This window comes from Ailuropoda melanoleuca, chromosome 4 (genome assembly GCF_002007445.2).
Source record: "Ailuropoda melanoleuca isolate Jingjing chromosome 4, ASM200744v2, whole genome shotgun sequence".
NCBI lineage: Eukaryota > Metazoa > Chordata > Mammalia > Carnivora > Ursidae > Ailuropoda > Ailuropoda melanoleuca.
The window spans coordinates 18,644,420-18,669,424 of record NC_048221.1 but is presented as its reverse complement, the minus strand read 5'-3'; the positions used below and the strand labels follow the sequence as shown (position 1 = coordinate 18,669,424).

Sequence of the window (25,005 nt, the reverse complement as noted above, 5' to 3'; positions counted from 1 at the left end):
GCAAAGGGCAGAAAGCTGCGCGGGTGCAGGCTCGCCGACTAGTTCCAGTCCTCCCGCTAGCCGTCTCCAGCCCGCGTCTCCCCCCTCACCCACCGCAGCCCCCTAACACCGCCCCATTTCTTGACCCCTCTCCCCAAATTCTCGCACCCAGGCCCCACCCACGGCGCCCCCCACCCCCTTCCTCCTGGGCCGAACTGAAGCCGGAAGCGGCCTCTGAGCGCGCGCCCCGCCTCTTCCGGGGCCTCTCTAGGCGGGAGTGAGGGCGTTCGGTGGCCGCAGGAGGCCCGGCAAGGCTTCGCGGGGCAGCGGCGCCCCCTGGCGTGCCTCGGGTGCAGCGCGGGAGCCGAGACCGGCCCGCTGTCCCCCGCCCCCCGCTCCGCCTCCGCGCAGCCTTCGCCTCTCCTTCCGCTCCTCTCCTCGGGCTGTCTCCGGCCGGCCTCCTCCCCTCGTTTAGTCTCCGGCTCTGGCCCCGGCCTCCGCCGACCTGTCTGCCACGCGGAGGCCAGCGAGGCCCTCCGTCCACAGGGCAGCAGCCGTTCATATCCTCTTGCTACGAGTCCTTCAAGGCGCCCCGTGGCGGGGCCCTCGCTCCCGCCTGATCCCAGCCTGCCAGGCCTTCCCAGCCATAGAGGAAGAACGTTCCCTCGGCCCATCCCCAGAACGTGCCCTAACAGTCGCCTCTGCTCTCTCTGGTCCTGGCGCCTTCACACTCTCCGTTCCAGGCCGCTCTTCCGCCTCCGCCTCCCCAAATTCACAGCGGAGATCAGGCGCACCATCCGGGCGAGCACTTCCAAAGCACTTCCCGGCGGCTCCGTGTCCACCGCCCGCGCCCAGCCTGGGGCCGGTTGCGCATTGGGGGCCCTGGGTACCCGCCGAGTCTGAGAGTTTGACCCCGGGGTAAGACATAGGCAGGATAAGGAGAGGAGTTCGGTCACGTGGAGGGACTCTCAGAAGGCTAGATCAAGAGTGGCTCTGGGAGTCCAACCCCTTCCTTTCAGATCAGGCAACCCTGTGTTGGTCCAGGGCCTGAGGACCTGGCCAAGTGTGGGACTGGCAGCTCCTCACTCACCTGCCTAGGATGCCTCCCCCCTCCGGTCCCCGTTAAGGTCCCGGCCTCTCCTTGGCCACCTTTCCCCTTCCTGTCCCTCCCCGAGCCTTCGTGCCCGCCTTCCTTCCACGCACCAGCCGGGAAACCTTTGGGGACTGCCTTGGAGTCTCAGGGCCCCGCTGCACAGCCATAGCTGACCATCCCAGCCACCCAGCCCCACAACGCGTCGAGCGGCTCACCGCGCAGCCCGGACTCCGGCTGTTGGCCGCCAGGGGACAGCAGAGGCCGCCCTCTACAGACCTCAGGGTGGGGGTGGGGCTGTGGGGATCAAGTCGCCGTCTAATCCAGTCCAGGTCCCGCTGTGCGTGGCAGGGCAGGTTTGCAACCTTACATGGTTTGAAAGCAGTTTTGTTCTTTCAGATTTTTTTCAGGACTACTCTTTCTAAGTGACTTTCTGTCAATTATTACTGTTCCAAGTTGTTTGAAAGTCAGTTGCTAGATGACTTTAAACAGAGGTCAAGACAGACATCTGGAGGAGTCCTGTGGGTCCCTCCATGTGCTCCTCCATGTTCCTGGCTCCCAAAGCTTGGCCAGGCCCACTGTGTCTGCCCTGTATACTTCTCGGTGCCAGCTGTCCAACCTCCAGCTGCGGTCTCCCAGCTCAGTATCTCTAGAGCCCTGGCCTTCACCTACCTCCAACCCACAGTCCAACCTCTTTCCAGTCTTCCTAAAAACCTCTGTTGGCCCTGTTCCTCTCACTGCACACAGGTCATCTATACTTGGTCTCACCAGTCCTACCTCTCCCTCCTCTGCCCTCAGGCCTGCCCCTCCTCAGTGACACATGCGTAGCTGAAACCAGCTGAAGCTCCATGCTTACCTTCTCTGGCATTTGACCATTGCCTGGCTCCCAGGTGCCCGGTTCCTCCCTGGTGTCCTCCCACCTCCTCCTGGCTCCCCCTGCTCAGCAACTTTTTGGATTCCACCTCATTTCTCCTGCGTCTTAACAGGAGTGTTCTAGAGCTCCATCCTGACTGCTGCCTCCTGTCTACACTCACCACCCTTGTCTCATCCAGGCCCCTTTGCCTCCCAGAACCAAAGCTCCAGGGCTGGCCACTCTGCAAAACTTGAGTCACATATCCAGCGCCGACTTGGTGTCTCCACTTTGATGTCCAGTCAGTGTTTAAAGGTTTTTTTTTTTTTTTTTAAAGATTTCATTTATGTATTTGAGAGAAAGAGCAAGAGTGAGAGATAGAGTAAGCACGAGCGGGAGGTTGGGCTGAGGGAGCAAGAGGGACAGACTCCCCGCCGAACAGGGAGCCCAACATGGGGCTTGATCCCAGGGTCGTGGGATGGTGACCGGAGCGGAAGGCCGACACCCAATCCACTGAGCCACCCAGGTGCCTCTGTTTAACGCTTTTCATGGGCAAAACTGATCTCCCTCCCTCCCAAGAATGGCCTCCCTCAGTGGATGCAGTAGCAGCTTGGTCCCTAGACAGTCTTAGAGTCACCCTAGACTTGTCTGACCGCTTCACTCAGCATCAGCCACAATGACTTCCCGGCTGCCCCTCTCACAGGCACATTCTGCCTCAGGGCTTTGCACTGGCTGATCCCTCTGGCTGGAATGTTCCCTGCAGGCATCCACATGGCATCCTCCCTCTCCAAATCTGTGGTCGAAAATCTCTTTCTCTGTTAGGCCCACCTTGGACCCACCTCTGGAACCCGTGTTCTTTGTTGCCCTTATCTTGCCATTGTTGGCCCCTATGGTACTGACTGACCATCGTCTAAGGTCAGGGGTCTTCATTTTGTTCACCACTGTGTGTACCGGTGCTGGAAGAGTGCTTAGCACATGAGAAATCTTCGTAAATACTTGTTGAATGAATGAACCCCTTTTCCATCCATAGGTGAAGGTGTACGTGCACACACAGGTGAGGAGAGAGCCCCAGGCAGGGCTTTGGCCACTTTTCCTGGTCTGTATCATCTCATTTTGCTATTGCAAACAGTCATAAGAAAAGCAATGAAAAGAAATAGAGAAGACCTCTGTGCTGGACTTTCTGGCTGCTTTAACTTGTTAATATTCCAAGCAGAGAAAATTTTAAAATGCAAAAAAGAAGAGAAAGAAGACCTAGGAAATTCTTCAAAACATACAAAAATGCTGAAGTATGACCAAGGGCCTGCAGACCCATCCTTATGGAGGGTGAGTGGCTGGACTTTTTTCTTTTTTAGGAAGAGAGAAAGAGAGCTTAAGTTGGGGGAGGGAAGGAGGGAGGGGCAGAGGGAGAGGGAGAGAGGGAATCCCATGTAGGCTCCTTGCCCAGGGCAGAGCCTGACTCAGAGCTCGATACCACCACCCTGAGATCATGACCTGAGCTGAAATCAAGAGTTGGACCCTTAACCGACTGAGCCGCCCAGGTGCCCCTGAGCGGCTGGACCTTGACAGCCAGGGACAAGGGGTATTCGTTTTTAAGCAGCCATGTGGGCACTTGGCTTTTAGATATAGTCCAATGGCCACATCACCTGTCCCCTCCCCCTGGAGAATGCTGCTCACTGGCCAGGCTGGAGGAGACCTTGCTGGGCAGGCAGAGAAGGCCTCTGGGGAGCCAGAGCTGTGTGTGTGTGTGTGTGTGTGTGTGTGTGTGTGTGTGTGTGTGTGTGAGAGAGAGAGAGAGAGAGCAGGTGGAGCTACTCTCATCACATCCCCTTTGGTCTGAGAGGCCTAAAGCCAGGCCTGGGGTTTTAAGGGAATACAGGCAGTCCTGCTGCTGCTCTGACCTGTAGCCTTCCTCGGACAGATGGAGTATGAGAAAAGACCCCCAGGGTCTGTCTGCAGGATGGACCCTGTCCTTCCTTGCCTCCCACTCTAGGAGCCAAAGGTTCCATGCGGAGCTATGACCTAATCTGATGAGGAGGAAGCCAGAGACCCCCAGAGGGCAGCCCTTACACCAGGACACTCTGGGCTGCAGCCACCTCTAGGCCAGTGTCCAGCTCTTTTCTGGGGCTGCAGGGCTCCTGGGTAAGTCCCCAGACTGGAGTCAGGCGCCTGGGGCTAAAGGGAACTAGATTCAGGAAGCCCCCCTCTGGTCAGCTGGCACTGCCATGGGCCTAGCAGCCACCAGCTTGAGGAAATTCTTTCTTCAGGGGTTTCCCAAGCTGGCAGCTGCCTTGCCAGTTCAAACCGGATTTTTCCTGCTGCCCTTTCCCCAGCAGCGTAGCCATAGCCGGGTGCAGGGTCTCTCCTAATGAGGGTTTGGTGCCAAGGCCTGGGCAGCTCCATCTTGCTGGGTACCAGCTGGTTTAGACCTGCCCCAGGCAATGGGCAGCCTCCCAGTCCCATCGGGGGCCAAGGCACCTGGGCTACCCCGTATCCTTAGACTAGCCCTGCCCCGCTTTGGACCCTCTACTCAAAACCCAGGGCCCCAAATACAGGAACTCACTAACCCACCCTTATTCACAGTGGGTTTTACTGTTAATAGATCAGCCTGATGGGTCACAGGATTCCTGGACTTTTGTTCCCGGACTCAAGGCATTGACAGAGGGTTGACATGGCAGCCAGGGAGGGCAGGGGGCCCTTCGGCAGGGCTTCCGCAGGGTTCGGCTGCTCCGGGCTCAGACCCTCCCTGGAGCTGCTGGGGATGCACCTCACGTTGCCTCCTTCCGGAGGCCTCTCTCTGTCCCATTTCCTGGGGCCTCATTAATTCCTCCCCACCTCACCCCGTGAGAAAGCAGGTCTGTGCTGAGCCTGGCCCAGATCCAGAGCTGAGTCTGGGCATGCCACTGGCTGGTTTGGGAGGAAGGGGGTCTGTCCCCACCCTCATCTCAGGGAAGGAGGCAGGAGGGGCTCCCATTACCATCCATGTCCCGATGTCTACCCACTTTCCAGCACAGGGTCCATGGGGATTAAGAATACACAACATAGCTGGTCTTATGTATAATATTTATAAAAGGGGGGCCACCACCTCTTCACTCCTGCCCCAGACTGGCCCCTGGGGTCTTTGGCTCCCAGGGGCAGAGACACTCCAGGCCCCAGCCTCTTTCTTCTCCCAGAAGTGGAATGTGAGCTATGGCCCAGGCTTGGGGTGGGGGGAGTCCCAGCCTCCCCAGGACTGGTGAAAGGACAGGGTAGGAGTCCCTTGGGGGTACCCACACCAGCCTCACACTCAAAAGAACCTGCTGGCTCCAGGTATGGGAGGGGGGTGACCGGCTTCTGGTGGCAGGGACGGGAAAAGGAGACAAGAGTATCCAAGGGCCTGAGTCCAAGTTCCTGAAAGGGGCCTCAGGGACAGAATTGAGAAAAGGCAAGTGAGCAGAGGAAGATGAGACCCCAGGGTGCAGACCCCGGCCCGGTAGCAAGGCGGGGAGATGACTGCAGGCCTGGGTTTCAGCTCTGTGGGCCCTACAGGCCGTGTGCCCTCAGGGGGCAGCTGCTGGGCCTTGGTGTATGCATCTGTGCAAGGAGAACAGAGGCTTGGGTGGGATCTGAGGCAAGGGGAGGGAGCAAAGGTACAGCCCCACCCTGCTCGCAGACCGGGAAGCCCCTGTAGCCCTGGGGCCCAGCAAAGTAGTGGCCCAAGGGCCTCGGTCCTGGCTCTAACAAAAACCTTCCACAGAGAGACGTGAAGCAGGGCCAGATGTCACAGTGTTAACCACGTCTTTCTCTTCCCCCTTGGCTGGATGGGAGCAGGGGCTGAAGACTCTGGGCAGGGGTACTCGGACGAGTAGACAGAACAGGATGGGTGTCTCCTCCTAGTGGCTTCCTCCATGCTGGCCGGCGCCCGACACCCAGTCAATGATGATGAAGCTTAAGCTCATGGTCATCAGCAAGAGGCCCAGCACAGCGAAACAAAGGGCCTGCGGGGTCAGGAGTCAGGGTCAGGTGTGCAGGCAGGGCAGCCCCCTCAGCCCCACACCAGGCCACCAACCTCCAGGACCCTCGCACCAAGATTTTGGGGGTAGACTTTGCAGGCTCCCTCTCGGTGGGTATGATGCGGAAGTAGAAGATGGCAGGGAAGATGAAGATGAGGCATGGGGCAGATGTGGCACCTGCAAAGAACGAGGCATGTCCACATATGGGCTTAGGTCCGGGGGTGGACCCTTCAGTGAGATCGAACATTCCTGTTGGCAGTCTCATCTGGACACTCCACTGGAGAGCTCTGCCTGATTCTGGAGAGCCCGCCAGTCCCTCCCCTTGTTCTCTGTCTACCCGGATGGAAAGCTAGTGCTGTCGGCAGTAGAAGAATCTGTCAGTGAACCAAGCTAGTAAAGAGAAAAGGCAAGCCAAGAGATAGAGACAAAGCCCTGAAGATATTGGGTTCCTCGATACAGCTATTCCTGAAGGCTTTTTCACTCTTTGAGCCAATACATTCCTTTCTGCTTTAATGATTTTGAGTCAGATTTCAGATATATAAAACCTACAGTCCTGCCTATGATATCCATGACACTTGGCCCCCATGCCTGTGTGTTGGTCCCTGCAGACTTGGGTTGGAGAGTGAGTCTCCTGAGTTGGGTCACCCCAAAGATATCTCAGAATTGTCTGATCTTCTAGCTCAGAGCCCCAACTGGGATGGAACAGTGGACAGAGCACCAAACCTATAGTCCCATGATCCCAGAGCTAAATCAAGGCCCCCCACTTACCAGCTGTATGGCTCTGCTACCCCCCTAATCACTATGGACTTTAATTTCCTCATATGTGAAATGGGGACAAGACCCAGTGAGATCCTTTGTGGAGGTCCCTGGCACCTGGGCTCCACCCCGTCCCCCCGCAAGGGGAACTGTCTCCGGTTTTGAGTCCTCAAACGGGATTAGAATAGCCTTAAGGACAAAATCTCAGACAGGAAGCGAAGCTGTGCACATGGCCAGTAGCCATCACTTAAATGTAGAGTATGATCTCAGGAATCTGCCAGGATTTGCAGATAGGAAATTCTCTGGGCCTGTGCCCTGTCTGTATGCACAGCTGGGCCAGACCCTCACCGATGACCCCGAAGATGCCCAGGATGTTGGGAGCGAAGATAACCAACAGGTTAATACAAGTGAGCAGGCCGATGGCAATGAGCGTGTGCCGCAGCCAGCTGAACTCCTGGTTCTTAAACAGCATCTGCTGGATGGCACGGCGCACCTGGGGGGTGGGGGTGGGAAGAGTCACCAATCTATCAGCTCCCTCAGTCCCACCCCGCATTGGCCCACCTCCCCCACTGGCTCACCGGAAACAGAACGATTGGCACCGTGAGTGTGACTGCCGTCAGCACGGCCACACGCACGCAGAGTATCAGCACGTCAAATGGGTCCACCTTGCTGTAGGTGTGCAGGAGCTCGGACTCCACCCCGTCTGTGGCAGGCAGGGAGGGGGGTCAGCAGGTGGCCCGGGGAGGGGTGTGGGCTCTGAGCCTGGGTTGACCCTGATGCTGTGGGGAGTGGCAGCAGACTCACCTCCACAGCTGCAGGGCACAGTTAGGCATCACACACCTACTTAGTGCCTACAGTATGCAGACTGCCACAGCCGCAGGCCAGCCCCGTGCCCCCCAGACTGTCCTCTGCCTCTGCCCCAGCGGTCCAGCCATACCGTAGAAGGTGAGGTAGCCGAAGAGGGCAGCCAGGAAGTACATGCCATACATGACGGAGATGGACAGGTTGGAGATGTGCTGCATCTTCCTCTTGGAGGGACTACGGCGAAGCAGGGGAGGGGACTGGTGCCAAGCTGGGCCACACCGGAGATCCCCGTGTGCCCTGGGGTCTCTCTGCCACCACACCCTCACCATTTGGCAGCTGGGGAAGTCTCCTTCTTGCCCCCAGTCACTCCTCAGGGCAGCCACGGAGATCTTTGATTAAGTGACTTAGCGCCTGTCACTCCCCACCCCCCACCCTGTCCTGTCAGGACCACATTGCTTCTCCCAAAACCAGCTTAAGGTGCCTGCCCCCCTCTCAACCACAGATACCCACTCCTTGAGCTCTGTGTAGATGGGCAGCACCTCGGGATGGCAGACGAAGGCGAAGGCCATGATGGGGATGGTGTATGCGGTCTGGGGAGACACGGGGACCATGTCAGGGCAGCCCCCCCTACTCCCACGGGGCCCACCGCCCCCATCCTGGCCTGTCGGCACCTGTGAGTTGAGAGTGAAGTAGCTCGGGGTGCAGAGGGCCGCGGCCTCTGTCTCAACCTGCAGCTGTGCCTCCTCCTTGGGGACCTCCACGAGGCTGAAGTTGCCCGTGATGTTGGCGAAGCTGAGGGGCAATGGGCAGGGCACGTGGAACTTTTTGTAGATGACCTGGGTTGAGGGAAGATAAGAAGATCAGGGCCAGGATAGATCTGCCCGGGAGTCACGAGGAAGCCACCTCTAGATCAGGCCGGAAGGAAATGCCTTCTGACCCAGGCTTCCCATACAGGCCTGCCCCCTCCGCCTGACAGAGGAGCCCCCCCCCCAGACCTGCCCTCCCCTCCAGCGTGGAGGGTGACTCACCGCGATTAGGAAGAACACCATGCAGCTGAGAGAGAAGCCGCTGGAGTAACCCAGGTAGCCTGCAAAGTGGGGAGGGGCTGTGAGACTGGGGTCCCCTCCCAGGCACCCCTCCAACATCGCCCTCCAAGGCCCTGGCCTTGCCGCACCCACCAAGCTGCCGCATCAGTGCCAGAGGCAGAATAACGGTGACAGAAACCAGGATCACCAGGTAGTTCCCGTTGATGTACCAGTCCCTGCAGAGACAGGAGCAGGGAGCCAACATCAGTCTGCTTGGTCCTGGGGGGGCGCCTGCCTCCATACCTAGTTGGTGCCACCTGTAGTGCTACTGAGTGACCTCTGACAAATACTTGTTCGGAGCTCGGAGTCTCCTTTTTGTCATATGCAAGATGGATGTTCTCTCAGCGCCCTCCTGGGCGAGGTGAGGACTAGGGTGCTCGGCCCCTGCTCGGCTCCTGGCCATTACAGGTATAGTCACTGCTTTTGCTTTTCTCAGGACACACAGGTCTGGGTCCAGATTCCCCAGGGAGTGGCCCCCAGGGGCCCAGGGAAGCGGGGGGGTGGTGGTATGAAAGAACCTGGCTCTGGGGGGTGGGACATTTTCCATGGGGGTCTCAGGGACTTGCCAGCATCCGGTGCCCCTTGTGGTCCCTCCTGACGTCTGTAACCTGTATCATCCTGCACCTCCCCACCACCAAGGGACAGGGGGCACAGAGAACTGAAGTCATACAGAATGAGACCCTCCTTCCCACGGAAGCCTAAAGTCCAACTCCCTGGGAAAGGCCTCCAGGACCTGGCGGCGGGGCGGCGGGGGGGGGGGGGGCCCCCAGAGCTGCTCTCAACTTCAAAGCCCTCTGCTTGCCTGGGCTGTGTGGGGCAGGGCCTGGCTGTCTTCTCTGTCTCCACCCACAAAACATGGCTGATGCCATTAGTGCCGGCTAAACTGATGATGGGCAACTGGGACACCATGGGCTTAATTTCTTGGTTGGGGGGGGTTAACTCCCAAGCCATGGTCAGGAATAGCAGGTGCTTAGAGCTAAGCCCAAGGCTCTCAGGCCCTCCCGTGCTCACAGGCTGGGTCCAGGCCCCGGTGGGGTCCAGCAATCTCGGCCTCACCCCACCCCTTACCCCAAATGGCCCACCTGGGGGATTCCCCGAGGTGTTCCCTAAACGACTGTCAACTGAATGTTAGCTCTACTGGGAGCTCTCTGCCCTTCCAGCAGCCGCTTGCCAGCACTGTCTCGCCTCTCCCACTAGCCCAGCCTGGGTTCCCGGGACCAGCAGTGCACATGGAAGGGCAGACTAAGGCCTCCCGCCCTCACCCAGCCCCGCCCCACCCTGGGGCTCACGAGGTTTGCTCCTCCAGGTTCAGGAAGGTCTGTATGACAAGGGGCAGCTCAGACTTGATGATGTACAGGTAGCTGGACATGGCTGAGGGGAGAGGGGGGGCAGGCGCTGGGGTCAGCCAAAGCAGCTAGCCTTCGGATAGCCCACCTGCCCACCGCCTGCCTGTGTCTGCCTGCCAGGCTCACCTCCAATATTCTGCAGCGTGATGGCCAGGGCCGCCGCCAGTTTCCCTGGGGTCCCAAAGGCACGGTAGCCCAGCTGCTCATAGGCACGGATGCCTGCGGGTACGAGGAGTCAGAGCCGTCAGGAGTGGTCTCCCCAGCCCAGCCCTCCCTTGATCCAGGTTGGGTTGGCGGCTCACCCACGATCCCTGAGGACTTGAGTAGCAGGTGGATGGAGTAGCTGGAGAGCAGGGCGACGGCCGTCAGCAGGAACCTGAGGAAGATGGATGAAAGGAAGCCACCTGGGGCTTCCCTGGCTGGCAGGGGCATGGAGCTCTGGGAAGGCTGGGTGCGTAGGTCTGTGACCCAGGTCTCTGAACCCCCAACAGGTGTGGATACAAGTTCAACAGGCCCCAGCAGGGGTGAACACCACCCAGTGGGACCCAGGGTGAGCCATGCCCCAGAAGGGGCCTCTGAGCACCACCTCTTTGCGTTCTTGGAACAAACATGTTTTCCATTTGGGCTGTAGGGCAGAGCTCCCGGGTAAAGGACACGTGTGCCCGCACAAGGCCTGGCCACGGGGGTTCATTCATCACGTGTAAAGGTGGTAGAAGGATAGATCTCGGGTCTGTTACGCCTGCCCTGTGTTATCATCTCAGCAGGTCTGCTGGGAAATGAGGGATACTTGTCTGGCCATGGTGGGGTTTTTTTTGCTGTGGTTTGGGTTAAGTCCACCCACTGCAGCCTGGGTCTTGGGACGGGAAACTGGCAGGTCCTGGGAGGTCACGGCTGGTGGCATGTTTAGGACTTCTGTCTCTAGAGGGTTCGCCGAGGGGACTTACAGGAAAAGGATGATGCCCGTGTTGGCCATGGCATAGGCGAGACCCAGGATGCCGCTGCCCATGATGGCGTTGCTGAGGTTGAACACTGACATCCCAAATGAGGTCTTCCCCTCGAACTGCAGGCACCGGCGTGAGATGGGAGGTGGGGGGGGTGGTCAGCAAAGCATGGAGGGCCTCCCAGCATTTCCCCTCACTGTCCCTTAGCCTCCCATTGCTGTCCCAGAGCACTTCATTACTGCACGCAAGCTCCCGGCGGTGTCCCAAGCCCCCCACTGCTGCCCCGGCTCACGTCAGTGAAGTGCGGCTCCTTGCTGGGGCTTTTCTGTAGGAAGCCCTCGCCCTCAACACAGCTCCGTCTGGGGCCCTCGACCCTGCAGGCACAGGCCAGAGCAGGCAGCTCACCTCCAGCCCTTGCTCTGCACCCTGCCCTGCCCTGCCCTGCGCCATGACTGGGTCTCTGCTCACCTCTGGTTGCCTGCCGTGGGGGTGGTGATGGGGAGTAGCCCCTCCGAGTGTTTGCCGTTGGGCACCAGCTCCACCATTTCCGTCTGCAGAGGGGCCTCCATGGTCAGGGGCCACCGCCAGGAGCACTAGCTCTCACACCAACACAGAAGTCTGCAGAGTAATGGGTTGCTCTGGTTAGCCCCGTTCCCGGGACCCAGGGCCCAGCCTTCCCCTGGAAGGCTATAGCCGTATCACACCTCCCAGAAGGTCGCTCAGGACTTACATGCATACAGGACTGTGCCCGTTGCCTCCCTGGGCCCTGCTTTTGGGGGAGTAGGGCTCAGATACCCGAGTTCTCCAGAACATACTGAGGGGGCACCTTGGCCAGTACATAGCACTCCCCACCCTCCCAACATATCAGCCCCTGCAAGCCCGTGGGGGCCTCCGTTTCTCCATCTGTGCAGTGAGGATCAGCTGAGTGCCTGAGTTCAGAGCCCCGTGGTGCCTGGTCCCTAGGCTGCTGAGTCCCAGGCAGCCAGACCCCACACTGGGGCTGGGCCCCGGACCGACACCCCCTGCCTGACATTAATACCGGGAGACGGTTTCCTGTGCCGGCCCTGTGTGCCAGGGGCCTCCTAGCCAACCTAGAATGGCACTGCCCGACGGCTGGAGGCCTCGGGAGAGGGTGAGGGCTGTGGGCCCTGTTCCCAGCCGCCCGGCGGGCACTGCTGGCAGCCAGAACAAAGGGCCTTCTGTGGTCTGAGAGCTGGCGCTGGGAACGGCAGGCGCAAAGGCTACCCCCCCGGAGCCAGGAGGCCTGAGGCAGTGCTGGGTGGCTGGACACCTGGGCCCTGCCCGCCTGGCCTCGAAGGGCCCTCAGGGGGCCTTCCAGGAAATGAATGTCCCAGGGCTGAGTTCTCTGGGCCACACAGGCGTGAACCTCCACACAGCCCTGGCCTTAGGGCCACGTCCTCCTTCAAGCTTCTCCTCCCCTGCTAGGGAATACCCCCACCCCTGAGGAGTGGGTGGACCGTTTGAGCAGATTTCCCATTTCCTGGAACCCCAGGCCAGAAACTCAGGGCCTGAGGCAGCTGTAGAGGGGCCTGGGCCAATGGATCAGGCCTCCCTTCCCTGCCCTCAGGACACGGCTCTGCTGGGTCTCTAAGCAGCCAGCTCCCCTCCTTGCCCCCCACCCCGCCCCAGTGGCCCCTCTCCCATCGCTGGGGCTGGGAGCCACCTACCCATGCTCAGAAGGTACCTGGGCACGGTGCCGCAGGATCTGTAAGGGCGTCCTGAAGGCCAGATAGGCCAGTAGGAGAGCTAAGACCTGGTGGAGACCAAGGAGGGGGCAGTACTGCTGTGCAGGTCCACCAGAACCTAGGTTTTTTTTTTTGTTTGTTTGCTTTTTTTTTTTAAGGCTTTATTTTTAAGTAATTGCTACACCCAACGTGGGGCTCAAACTTACAACCCCAAGATCAAGGGTCGCGTGCTCTACTGACTGAGCCAGTCAGGCGCCCCTACCAGAGCCTCGTCTTGATGCCATGGCACCCTCTCTGCTTGGGAACTCTGGATCCTGCCCTGAATGCCCTGTCCCCCCTCTGGATCCTGATGGTATCAGGTGTGCTTAGAACCCAGAACACCAGGGGTCTTAGCCCTCGGGGCTATGCGTGGGGACAGGAAGCTGGGTTCAGGCCTCAGGACCCAGTGCCCTGGAGGCAGCAGCCACAAAGAGCTGACCAGAGGACCAGCCCACCATTGCCCTAGGTGGCCCAGGCCAAAGTTCGGATCTCAGGCACCTCGGTCCAGGGGACCCACACTGGGCACCCTTGGACTCCCGCAACCTGCCTCTCCTTTTACTGATGCTGGCATCTGAATCCATCTCACCTCCAGCCCTGCCCACTCAGGACCATGACAATGTGACCATCTCCTCTTGTGCTCTTTCCTCCCCTGGACGAGAGCCCCCGAAGGCAGCCAGTCTTATGCCCCTGCCCTAAGCCTCACCATCAGCACCTCTCCAAGGGTCCCAGTTGGGTGTGGAGATGCCAGCCCCTTATCTCCAGAGTCACTCCAGAGTGCCCCCTGGCTCTCAGCTTGGATTGCCTTTTCGGGCCTCCCACTCTGGGCAGGCTGGGACAGGCCCTCAGAGTGTACTGAGCTGGCAGCTTGGACAAAGCACCCTTCTCTGCCTTAATATCCTTCCCTAGCAGCCAGGCACGACCTCCAGGAAGACCACAGCCCATGGCATGGTCATGGCCAAAGTGCCCGAGTTCCTGTCTCCAGGTTCCCCATCCCCCCAGCAGGACTTAGGCCTAGACCTTCACGGCCTATCTATTACAACCAGGCACTGCTGGATCTTGGCCTGGCTTGAGATCCCAGAGAGGACATGGAATATCCTTCCTTAAATGGTTTCCAATCTGGAAGGGACAAAATCCCCAAACATATCCCCCGTGTTATGGTTCCTATAGCAACCAAATGTGAGCCATATAGTGCTGGGACTCAAAAAAGGGGAGACAGAGGCATCAAGGAAGACTTCCTGGAGAAGGAGGTGATGGAGCCATTTCTGAAATCTCAGGAGGAGTCCCAAAACTGTGGAATAGGAAAGAGTACCTGAAGCAGAGGGCCCAGCATGGGCAAAGGCTCTAAGGTACAGTATGAGGCAGGCTGAAGAAGTTTCCACGGCCATAGTCAAACCCAGCAAAGCCTGAAAATCCAGGTCAAGGAGTCTGTACTTCAGTGTAGGGCAGGGCTAAGGGCTGAGAAGCCAGGTGGAGATGAGTGGCCCCCAACCATTCCCTGAGGCTGGCAGCCCATTTCTTTCTTTCTTTTTTTTTTTTAAGATTTTATTTATTTATTCTACAGAGATAGAGACAGCCAGCGAGAGAGGGAACACAAGCAGGGGGAGTGGGAGACGAAGAAGCAGGCTCACGGCAGAAGAGCCTGATGTGGGGCTCGATCCCAGAATGCTGGGATCAACGCCCTGAGCCGAAGGCAGACGCTTAACCGCTGTGCCCCTGGCAGCCCATTTCTGACATCTCCCATCCCTCAGGCCTATCACCTAGCAGGTTCCTTTGTATCAAGGAGTCAGGGTAGACTCAAGAATAGTCTCTGCCTCGAGCAAGCTGCCAGCCGATTCTGACCCACTGTTGGGAAAGCCCAGAGTGGGCATTCTGAGTCTGAGTCCTGGCCTGGCCCTGTCTCCCGGCGTAACCATGAGCAGAGTATTCTCGACTCAGGACCTCAGTGTCCTCCTGTCCTCCAGGGGTCCCATGAGGTTTGGCAAAGTTGGGGGCAGAGTGAAGAGCCTCCCCAAGGCCTTTGTCCCAGACCATGCCATGGGCTCCCAGAGAGGGGTCAGGCTCCAGGATGGAGAGATCACTGCAACCTTGGGCAGATCATCAGAATGGCATCTGTCATGGGTGCAGCATGGACTTGGGCAGGAAATCGATGGCCTAGGCCACTGCCCTGGGGTCTGTTTGCTCTGCTGGGAGATAAGGGCCAGGAGAGGGCGGGAGCCACAGGGATAGTGCAGCAGGTAACGCTCGCCCACGCGGCATCACAGGATGAGAAGTTGTCAGGCACACCTCGACAGGTGTTGAGTTTGGCTAATTAAAGATTTGGAGACCCAGGAATCCAGGCCACTGCTTGCATCAGCCGCTATGGGACACATACCTCTCTGTCCCACAATCGAGGTCCTTGGAGCCACTAGGGACATGAGCCCTGCTTTCTTCCCCAGCGTTCAGGGACATCAGTGGGTCTGCAGGAGCGGGCTAGCTACAGGGAGGCATCCACACTGTCTTTCCCTCAGCCCTGTGGCCGCCTACGCTTCATGGAGGCACAGACCCCATAGAGCTTGCTGCCATGGCCCTCAGGTTTCTGGTGCATGGGCAGTCCTAACCTGAGCCCAGATCTCAGGGGAGAGGCAGCTGGCCCGGCCTGCGGGTCCATTGTGGTCATCCCCGGAGGCTCAGGGATGAGGGCTGCCCCCAGTTCCAGCTCAGCCATCCTTATTCACCCTCCTCAGTGCAGACAAGATGCCCCTCCTATCCCGGCACCCATCTGCCCACCCGCTGCTCCAGGCTTCAGAGGGAGAGGACCGTCGTAGGACGAGCTATCAGTCAATAAAGAAACTGGATTCAAGGGACAGGTCTGAATTATATATTCCCAAGGCATGGCCTCAGGGATTGGTGGGGAGATGACTGCTGTCAGGGGACTAGATTTAGGACTAGACATAGGACTTGCAGGACATGTTCTGAACATGCGAGAGTGCTAGAGCCCTACACACCACTAGCCCCTCCTCCAGGCCCACAACTCCAGATTTTTACCTCAGTAGGCCCAGTCCCCCATCTATTCCTCCTTCGTTGTCCACAGTACTGGGTAAGTAGCCAGTGCCTGGTCGACACCGGGCGGGTACTGAGGCGGGTGGTGTGAAGGAGGGGGGCATATCCAGAGAAAGGAAGATGGCCCAGAACCTTGGTGTGTCGGCAACACCAACCCCTCCTAGTCTAGCTTCCCGGCCCTGGTGTCTGGGGTCGGTGCTTCTGTGTTCTGGGCATCCGGAAGTGTCTAGGAGGATCTGAGGGGCCCAGCTGGGGTCGGAAGTTGGACTTCCCTGTGACAGGGTACATTTTCTAGACACCCAACAGATGCATAGAGTTGGGCCTAACCCAAGACACCTAGGCCTCCCCTCCCACCCAGCCCCGGACCCTCCTTGCTCCCCCAGTGGGAGCTGCAGCTGGAACCTCTTGGCTCAAGACTGGGCCAGAGCCAGCAGCAGCCCCCTCCCCCATTGCCAGCCTGCTGAGAGGGACGTGCAGCCCAAGGCCCAGCTGAGGCAAAGGACAGGACATCACATGCCTGTGGCCCCCCCAGGGGCAGGGGAGACCCCGAGCCAGCCAGCCCATCCTCCTCCCTCCTGACCCGGAATCCCCTGGAGGCGGCCAAATATTTGGACAGCCGGACTTCTGGCCCCAAGAAAAGCTGGAGCAGGGGCCTGGGGCAGCTCAGGACTCATTGGAGACCCTAGTGGGGGCGGCTAAAGGCAAGGTCGGCCTGGAGGAGAGGCACCATCCAATGTCAGGCAGAAGCAGAGAGGCAGAGGGAGGGAAGAGAGAGACAGGGAGAGAGAAAGGACAGAAAGCACATACATGTGGTACGTGTGTCCACGCGTACTGATCCAGACAGACAGACAGAGAGGCACAGGGAGAAAGAGAAATGCAGGTGGTTATAGAGGTACACAAACAGGAAAATGCACACAGAGAGGGGTGGATAGACATTCAGAGGGAGACAGAGAGAGGGAGAGAGACAACCAGGGAGGTGAGAGACAGAGATGGCCAGCCAGCCAGAGATAGCCAAGTAGAGAGAGGCAGGGAAACAGGGAGACAGCCAGTGGAAGACAGAGAGAACCCAAGAAGGAATGAGAAGGGAAGAGGGAGCCAGAGGCCCGGGTGAGTGGACAGCAGGCCCAGTGGTCACCGCAGGGATGGCCAGGCAGAACCCTGGAGGCCACGGCATTTGAAGGTCCCTACATGGGCACTATTAGCTAGGTGCAGGGACATCCAGACGGTGAGAATGAGCCGGCACATGGCCACTCCCGGCTGGAAAGACCGCTCCCCAGTCCAGCGCTGTCTACCCGCACAATGGAAAAGATACACAGAGGTGACGGTCAATTGAAGTGACCCCCATTCTCAGCAGCCATGCACGTGTGCAGACGTGCCGGCTGAGAGGCTGTGTACAGGACGTGGCCCGCAGAGCGGAAATTCAAAACCAAGCCACCCCAGGCCGCTGACCGGAAAGCCCCTCCTGCCCCAGCAGCTGGTCCTTCCCTTTGGCCCCTAGAAGCCCCGCCTGGTCCTCTAGACTGCCCCCCCACCACCGCCGCATCTGTCTTCTTATCCAGAGTCAAAGGCCAGCCGTCCACCCACCAGACTGAAGGTGGGCAGAGCATACGGTAGGTGCTCAGTACATGTTGTTAAGTGAATAGAATGGGTTCAAGGCCCTTGGCAAGCCCCCAGCCCATCTCAGCCCAGCTCTAAGTGGCCCCTGGCCATGTCTGCAGTAGACCATGTGGCTGCAGGGCTCCTATCTTACCACAGTACAGGCTGCACATCTCACCGCAGCTTTATACGCACACAGATATCAAAACCATACCTCCCTTGCAGTCAACCATTCCCCTAAAACACACTTTCCCCCTGAATGAGTACCTGTTTCCACACCCAGCCCGGACTTTCAGGGTACACTCGATTCAGCTCAAAAACCTTCCCTGGCCCTACCCAGAGACCATGAACCACCCAGGCTGTCCTGCGCCTCCGTTTCTCAATTTGCCCAAGGCTCCAAGGCTACTCGCCAGGGCAGCAGGCACCAGGACAGGAGTAATCTGTCATGGTCTGGCCACCTGGAGCCCCGGACTGGGGTGGGGGTGGGGGTGTGTAGTAATGTGGGCCATAAGAACCAGTACCGAAGAAAGAATGGTTTGAGAAGCCAGTGAAGACATGGGCTCGATGAGCCCAGGCAGAATGAAGTTTTAAGACATACACCCACCTCCTCCCCAGAGAACCGGCCCCCTGTCCCCAACCCCAAGGGGTCAGAGATTCTCATTTCTGATTCCAGTCATTCCGGCCCTCTTGGAGATGTGCCAGGCCTGGCCTCACCCACCCCTGATTCCTCCCACCTCTGGTGCTTCCTGCAGGAAGACTTCCAAGGTTGTGCAGACCTCCCCCTCTCAAACTCCGACTGTCCCTAGATTTCTCCAGCTCTCCATGCTCCAGACTGAAAAATTCTGAGGAATTTTCTTCCTTTCTAGAAGGAATTGAGCTCTCATGCCAGACTGTGTACTGAAGAGGAAGGGGCGGAAGGTCCAAAGGCTTCTTCCAGGGACAGAACCGTGGCCCAAGGCCATCATGGAAGGAAGGACAGGGCTGGCGGGCTGAAGGAAGGATGGGCCTGGGTGGAGGTGTCCCCCAGGGTGCAAGGTGCAAGGACCTTTGACTTAGTCACTCTCAGACTGGTCCTAGAGCCTGTACCTGAGCTCAGGGCTCAGGTCACTGTGGGGGAGAGGCCGGATTCCCACAGGCCCCGCCCCTGGCCTTCCCCTCCCCGGGTGTAAACAAACGCACGCATTCGCTGTGGCCAATCCAAGGGGCTAATCGAGAGGGGGCGGGCTCCTGCAAACCCAGTCCAGGCCCTTTCCCTCCTCCCGTGAGCGCGGCGCCAGCTCTCACACCCCCACCGGGCAATGAGGCGGCAAGGAGAGCGCACAGAGCCCCGCCCTCAGGCCGGAGAGCCACACGCTCCCTGTGCCCGCCGTGCCCGCTGGCCCGGCTGCAAATGGCACGGGCTCTGGGACCAACATGTGCCCCGCGGCCCCTCAGGCAGCCTGGCCCGATCTGCCCTCGAGCCCCTGCCCAACGCGGCCGGGATAAATATACCCGGACTCCCAGCGTGACAGCCGGGCAGATTTGCCTGTCAGGCGCCCGTCGGGGCAGCGCTCCAGGGCCGCTCCCGGCCCCTCTTATGCTCCCCTCCGGGACCCTCTCCAGCTAGTCCCCGCGGGTCCTGCCTCGAGAAGCCCCTCGTGCACTGCCCGAGCCCCGACAAGGCGTCCTGCGGCCCCAGCCCCGGGTGCTGCCGACCTCCTGCTGTTCCTCCCTGCCCTGCCGACAGGCCCCGAGGCGACGAGGTGCCTCTCCCGGGATACCAGCTCCAGCTCGGGGCTGAGTCCTGCCTGGCGGGTCCCCGGACCTGAGCCCAAAGAGCGCGGGGTTCTGGCTTGCTGGAGGCTGGGGCGCCTGCCCGGGGCAGGGCGGTCGAAGGGAGCTGCCCGGAGCCCGGCTACGGACGGGAGGGTGCACAGTAGGGCTCTGCCCGCCCAGTGCCCTGGGCTGGGTTCGGCGCCCCCAGCGGTACCTGGCCCGGCGGGTGGGGGACGCACGGTGCTCCACTCTGGCTGGCGCTGTCGGCTCTGCTCCCGGCTGAGCGCAGCGGCTGGGGATGAAGGGCGCCCGGCCCCGCCCCTGGCCCGCCCCCGGCCCGCCAATCCCAGGCGGCGGGCGGGAGGAGGGGCTGGTCTGGGGAGAGGCGGGGGGCCTCCCCGCCCGCCCGGAGCAAAGGGGCATCCCGAGCGCTAAAGAGCCCCTAGGTAGGAGAGCAGCCGCTCCAAGAGGGGCTCAGGGGAGTCCTGTGGGAGGAACGCTTCAGTCCAGAGTAGATTCTCTGAGTGCCCCCCTTAACCCCTGAAATGCTCTGCCCTCACCCCCCTGAAGCCAGAAGAGAACGGAGCAATGCTTAACTTCGGTGAAGGGTGCTTTCAGTGGGGGAACTTGCAGGTATAAGTCAGATGCCAAATATCTTTTCTGCCTGCCTCACCCTTCCCAAGTAGAGGTGGGATAGGGGTGAGGACCGGGGGCTACCTGCATCAATTCTTCTGTCTTCACCCCAGATATTCAGAAGAGATGGAGGCTGGAACAGACGGGCGTAGGGCCAGTGAGACAGGAGGGGAGCATTGCCGGGCTTGTGCTGAGCCTTGCTGGGCTCTCCCTGGCCATGCCCCCCATTTCCTTATTTCTAAAGAGTAAGAGACAGCTGTGTCTGCCCATGGGAAATGGGGCCCTGGACTTAGTGCCCTGGGCAGGGAGGGGGGCAGTTAGGCCCCCTCCCCCAGCCAAAAACAGGGGGCTCCTATCCCCTGCCTGCCTCCTACCCAAGGCCTTGGTGCTCAGAGGTGGGTGGTCGGTGTTCAGGCCCCCCAAACCTAGCCAGCAGGGAGCTGGGAGAGGCCTTGACCTTGGGGGTGAGTTGGGGGGGTTCCTAGAACAGCTGTGTCGTTGCTTCTCAGCCACTGGCTCTGATCCGATTAATCCCATGGCCTCTGCTGTTCCTAGCCAAGCTGGACGTCTCTGTGTCATGTCTGCCCCCCTCCTGGTACTGGGGGAATGCCCTCAGGGGACAGGCCTAACCTCTCCCCTGCCCTGGCCTCGGAGTCAGGACGCCTGGATTCTCTTCCTACTGACTCAGAGCAGCACCAGAGCCAAGCCCTAGCCCATCTCAGTTTCCCCTTGTGTCACAGGGAAATGGCTGTGTCCTCTCCCCCAGCCTGAGGGGAGTGGATGAAGGGGAAGATGTGAGCCGAGGGCAGGGGACTCAGCTTTGGCTGGGAATGCCAGGGAACTGGGAGGACTAAAGAGAAAGGCACTGGGATGGTGGCAATCCCTCAAACCACCCAAGCTCCCGCCCTGCTGATGGCTGAAAAATAGGAAAGGACTGGCTTTCCCTCCAAATCTGGGTCTAGTGTAATCCCCAGATCATAGCTTACCTTGGTCATGAGGGACCCTAAGTCTCTCACCCTCCGTAGGGGCTTGAGGACTGCCCATTGGATAGTCAGTAGGAGACGTACTGACCAGGGTCTGCCCCCCACCTCCCAGCTACATATATCCTGGATGCTCACTGAATCCATTTGCAAAGGGCTGAGTGCTCCCACGGGCAGTTCCTGAGGGGTGAAGCCTGGCATCAAGGTCACCCAGCATGTGGGTGTTGGGGTCCTCAATCCTGACTGGAGGGAGCAGGGCTGGCTGGGCTGGGCTGGGCTGTTGTGGGTGGCCTGAGGCAGCATGATGTGGGGTCCCTGGGCCAGACCAGTTGTGGCCAGGAGGGGGAGGGGCTGCCTGTTTGTTGATGCTAAGTCTGGGCCCCAGCCAGGGCAAACACAGCCCCGAGGCCTCTCCCCACCACCTGCCGAATTTCCTAGCCCAGCCTGTGGTGGCAGGACAGCTGGCAGCCAGGATGGGACTCAGAGCTGCAGGGTGCCTTCTCCCGGGAACTGGAGGGAATGTCCATCCATGTAACACAGTGGTGGGGGCAGCCACCTGGAGTGGAGGGTCCGGGGCCGGGGGGGGGGGGGGTGTCCCCGCCCCCTTTTTTTTTTTTTTTTTTTTTTTTTTTTTGGGGTGTTATCTCCGCCCTCAGCCCAGCCCCCACCACCACTCCCCCATCTCCAGAAACTGAGACACAGGCCCAAGAGTCTGCCAGATGCATGAAACAGAACTTAAGGTCCTGGGATCGCTCAGACTCTCCTTCAGGGAGCTCAGACTCTCCTGGCAGCCCTTTGGTCTCCTCCTTCTTCAGTCATGTCCTCTCAGCCTCCAGCTTGGTGGCTTCCTCTCACCATGTCACCACCTCTCCTGGCACGTCATCCACACGGCGGATGTGAGGCCCCATGTTCACCTCCAACCCAGTCGTCCCCAGAGCCCAGCATCTGTACTCACTGACTCCTCAGCTACTCTGCGGGGCCCTGCCTCATGCTCAGCCCTCCCTGCCTTCCTCCCAACCTGCTTCATGTCCCAGTTGGCCTCCCCCCCCCCCCCCCCCGGCTGGCCACACGTGTTCCTGTGGTTCTCAGAACACGCCAGCCTCTTGCCTTCCCCGGCCCTCTGCCCTCCTGGTTCCCCACCCTGTCCCACCTCCTCCGCAGGCTCTTCCTTGTCCAACAGCCCAGTAGAAGATGGCCCCTGAGTACGCCGGCCCGCTCTTCCTGTACGTCATGTGCACCCCTCTTGCCATCCCTCCTCACAGCCTCGGTGTCTCCAAAGGCTCCCTCTGGGTTGTCTAGACAGGAAAGCTCCTGCCAGGTTGGAGGGCATGAATCAGGGAAATCCTGATGGAGAAGAAACCTGTGGGCTTGGCTCTGCCAAGGGGAAGAAAGGCATGTGCCAGGGTGGGGAAGAGAAAGGGCATTTGGATAGAGGAAAGAGCCCGGCTGCAGGAAGACGTGAGTATGAGTGTGGGATTAGCACCAGTAGGTGGACGGCTGTGTACGGGGGCCAGACACTTGGTCTGGAATCATAGGGGGTTGTTTCAAGGCCTCATAGGAGAGGAGGGTTCTCACCTCCACAGCCCAACGTTGAGGACCCACACCCACAGCTCCTGACTATACTCTGCGCAGCTTGGTGTCTGGGAGGCTCGTCTTCGGGGACAAGCAGGGGTTTAGTTGGTGTAATACAGGGTGTGGAGCCCTGTGAGGGACCCATAGGCAGAAGGTCCTGTCTAGCCCTCCCCCATCCTGGGTCCTCAGAGCTGATGACTTCTTGGCTGAGGCCTGCTCCCACACTTCTGGCATGCCCTCCCTCTCTCCCCTGAGATCTGGCCCCCAGCTCCTCTGGCCACTGAAGCGGCTTAATGAGCCCAGGTCACGTGGGCTATGCTACTGCCTGTGGGGAGGGCCCAAGCCCCTAGTGGCCACCCGACCAGGCCCTGACGTCAGCAGCATTAACCGTCCACCAGGCTTGTCTAATCTCTGGTCAGTGGCTGGGCCAGGTTAGTCCCGCCAGAGCCAGAGCTGAAGGCCGTGAGGGCCCTCAGGGGCACCTTGAGGTTGCAGGTCAGGCGGGATGGTGGTGATTGGAGGTGCCCGCAGTGAATGACCCCTACCTGCAAGGCCGGGGTGTGGCCACTGTGCTGACTCTGGGCCAGCTCTGATCCTCTGCCCTCAACTGTGAATCAGGCATTGAGCACCCATTGATCCTGCACCTGAGGGTGTAATTACACCGGTGTGGTGAGGGGCTGAGGAGGCACCGCCCCCCACCCCCGCCCCGCCCCCAGCATACTTGTGGCCATTGGCAGGGCCACTTGGGGCCAGGCCCTGGCCCAGGCCCATGGGATCCAGGAATATCAGTCCTGAATCCCTGACCCTGGGGTCAGAACTGTGTGTGGAGGAGACTCCCTGGAGGGTGGGGTCCAGCCCCTGCCTGGTGATTGGGCTTCTCTCTGCCCCTGGCCCAGAAAGTCTGGGGAGCTCATCACTTTTCTTCTAAGACAAGGTGACTATGTGAAAGACCCCATTAGCCCACCTCTCCTTACAGCTTCCTCCCACCCAAGCCTGCCACTTCCAGCGCCTCAAAGCCTCTTGTCTTCCGCCTTGCCTTTCCCCACAAAATCCTGAGGTTACTCCGCTCACTCCAGTAAACTGCTCAGTCAGAGGGTCCTTACTGGGGATGAGCAGCCTGGCTCAGCCAGGCCCAAGACCACCCAGTGAGAGTCCTGAACCGCTGGCCCACGCCCCATCCCCCCCTCGGGCCTCTGGGCAGCACCAGGGTGGCTGAGTGCCCTAATCCATCCAGGGCCCTCTACCACCACCCTGTGCTCAGGCCTGGACCCCCTCACTACCCCTCTCTAGCTCACTTCAGGCTCACAGCTCTGCCCTCCCCCTGGACACTGAGATGCTGTCCACATGTTGCCTTCTGCCCAGGCCCGGGTATTTGTCTGCCTCCTGGACATCTCCCCCAGGTGGCCACAGGTCTGGAAAACTTAGTCCCTCAACACTCCTGCAGTCCCAACTTGGTGGGGGCACCACACACGCTTGTTCAGGAGCACAGATCCAGACCCTGGTGGCTGAGCCCCACCTGTAGATCCTGACCCCATGGGGTAACGGGGACATAAGTCTCTTCCTCATGGATTCCCCAGTCCCACTGCTCTCCTCCCCCACACCCTCTCACACTGGCCCCCAGGAAAAAATGTGTGCCCCTACATACCTGTTTTCACGAAAAATTTTAATCATTATTTTTTCCCAGAAACAGATTTGTAAAATATTATTGATGATTTTATTTCCATTAAAGCCAGGAAAATAAGATTATAAATTGTTTTAGATATAGATAAAATAGCTAAGCTTAAAATAATGTTGAGTTTTAATATCTCTACTTTTAATTTTTTTCAACTAATATAATATTCTATAAAAATTTACCATTAAAAATACATAAAAACATATATAGGAAGGGACATTTTCCTTTTGCTTCAGGCTCCAATATATAACTCAGCAGAGTTCTCTTGGATCTTGTCTTTATTTAAAATTTTGATATTTTGTTCATCATGGGTTTTTTTTGCAGTAATTTCCTTTCTTTCTTTCTTTCTTTCTTTCTTTCTTTCTTTCTTTCTTTCTTTCCTTCCTTCCTTCCTTCCTTCCTTCCTTCTTTCTTTCTTTCTTTCTTTCTTTCTTTCTTTCTTTCTTTCTTTCTTTTTTCTTTCTTTCTTTTTTCTTTCTTCTTTCTTTCCTTCCTTCTGTAGGTTCCACACCTAATATGGGACTTGAACTCACAACTCTGAGGTCAAGAGTCACATGTTCTACCGACTGAGCCAGCCAGACGCCCCTGCAGTAATTTTGAATTTAAAAAGTATTGCATTAATATATTCTTTTTCTTGATTACTGAACTTTTTGGCACCACCTTAAATTTTGCACCCCAGGTGAGTGCCTCTTTTGCTTCACCCTAATCCCAGCCCTGCTATTAGGTCCTCGCTTTAAGGGCTTCCGAGATCCATCATCTTCTGGAGGAAGCCCAGGCCCTCAGGCTGGCGCTTGGCACCTGCCCATTGTCTCCCCACCCCATGTCGCCCTTTGCCTGCTCTTGCCCTATTAACTAAGGCCCACAAGCCCGTGTTTCTGGGCCTTATACACCCTACTCTCCCTGACAGAATAAGCTTCTACCTCAGAACTCCCTCTTGATCCAGGATTATCCCTGTGAATGTTTCCCATGGCTCCTTTCCCCTTCAAGCCCTCTCAAGAGGCACAGGTTGGTCCCATGCCCCCAAGAGGGCTCCTGCCATGCCAGGCCATGTCCTTCCCTCTAGAAGGGCCTATTTTCCCATTTATGTCCAGCCCAGCACTGGGCACTTAATAAATGCCCATGACTCGTGATAATGAACGCTTTTCCCTTCCCCACAAGAAAGGACAGCTGGGG

The 25,005-nt window shown here is 58.7% G+C and overlaps 1 protein-coding gene across 2 annotated transcripts; it reads right to left on the bottom strand.

Moving 5' to 3' along the window:
- Window positions 1–4,960: 4,960 nt before the first annotated feature.
- On the bottom strand, window positions 4,961–19,271 carry SLC38A3 (solute carrier family 38 member 3). Of its 2 annotated transcripts, XM_002920526.3 has the most exons (16): window positions 19,190–19,271; window positions 11,309–11,458; window positions 11,133–11,214; window positions 10,844–10,959; window positions 10,202–10,275; window positions 10,026–10,118; window positions 9,843–9,924; window positions 8,647–8,729; window positions 8,497–8,555; window positions 8,140–8,304; window positions 7,979–8,058; window positions 7,602–7,702; window positions 7,243–7,367; window positions 7,013–7,157; window positions 5,982–6,085; window positions 4,961–5,893 (listed from the first exon to the last, which is right to left on the bottom strand). In XM_002920526.3, the coding sequence occupies exons 2-16, from the start codon at window positions 11,407–11,409 to the stop codon at window positions 5,789–5,791; spliced, it is 1,515 nt and encodes a 504-aa protein (XP_002920572.1). In that variant the 5' UTR covers window positions 11,410–11,458; window positions 19,190–19,271; the 3' UTR covers window positions 4,961–5,788. The 2 variants fall into 2 exon arrangements, with proteins under 2 accessions (XP_002920572.1, XP_034514246.1); XM_034658355.1 differs by lacking the exons at window positions 11,133–11,214; window positions 19,190–19,271 and having other exon boundaries at window positions 11,309–11,440.
- Window positions 19,272–25,005: the final 5,734 nt, after the last annotated feature.

What these genes read in the sequence shown, in the direction of transcription:
- SLC38A3 (XM_002920526.3), bottom strand. Translation starts at nt 11,409, where the DNA reads ATGGAGGCCCCTCTGCAGACGGAAATGGTGGAGCTGGTGCCCAACGGC. An exon ending in ACGGGCATCATCCTTTTCCT is followed by an intron (nt 10,276 to 10,843) that starts GTAAGTCCCCTC and finishes CATCTTCCTCAG; the next exon opens with GTTCCTGCTGACGGCCGTCG. An exon ending in TGCCAATCGTTCTGTTTCCG is followed by an intron (nt 7,158 to 7,242) that starts GTGAGCCAGTGG and finishes CCCACCCCCCAG; the next exon opens with GTGCGCCGTGCCATCCAGCA.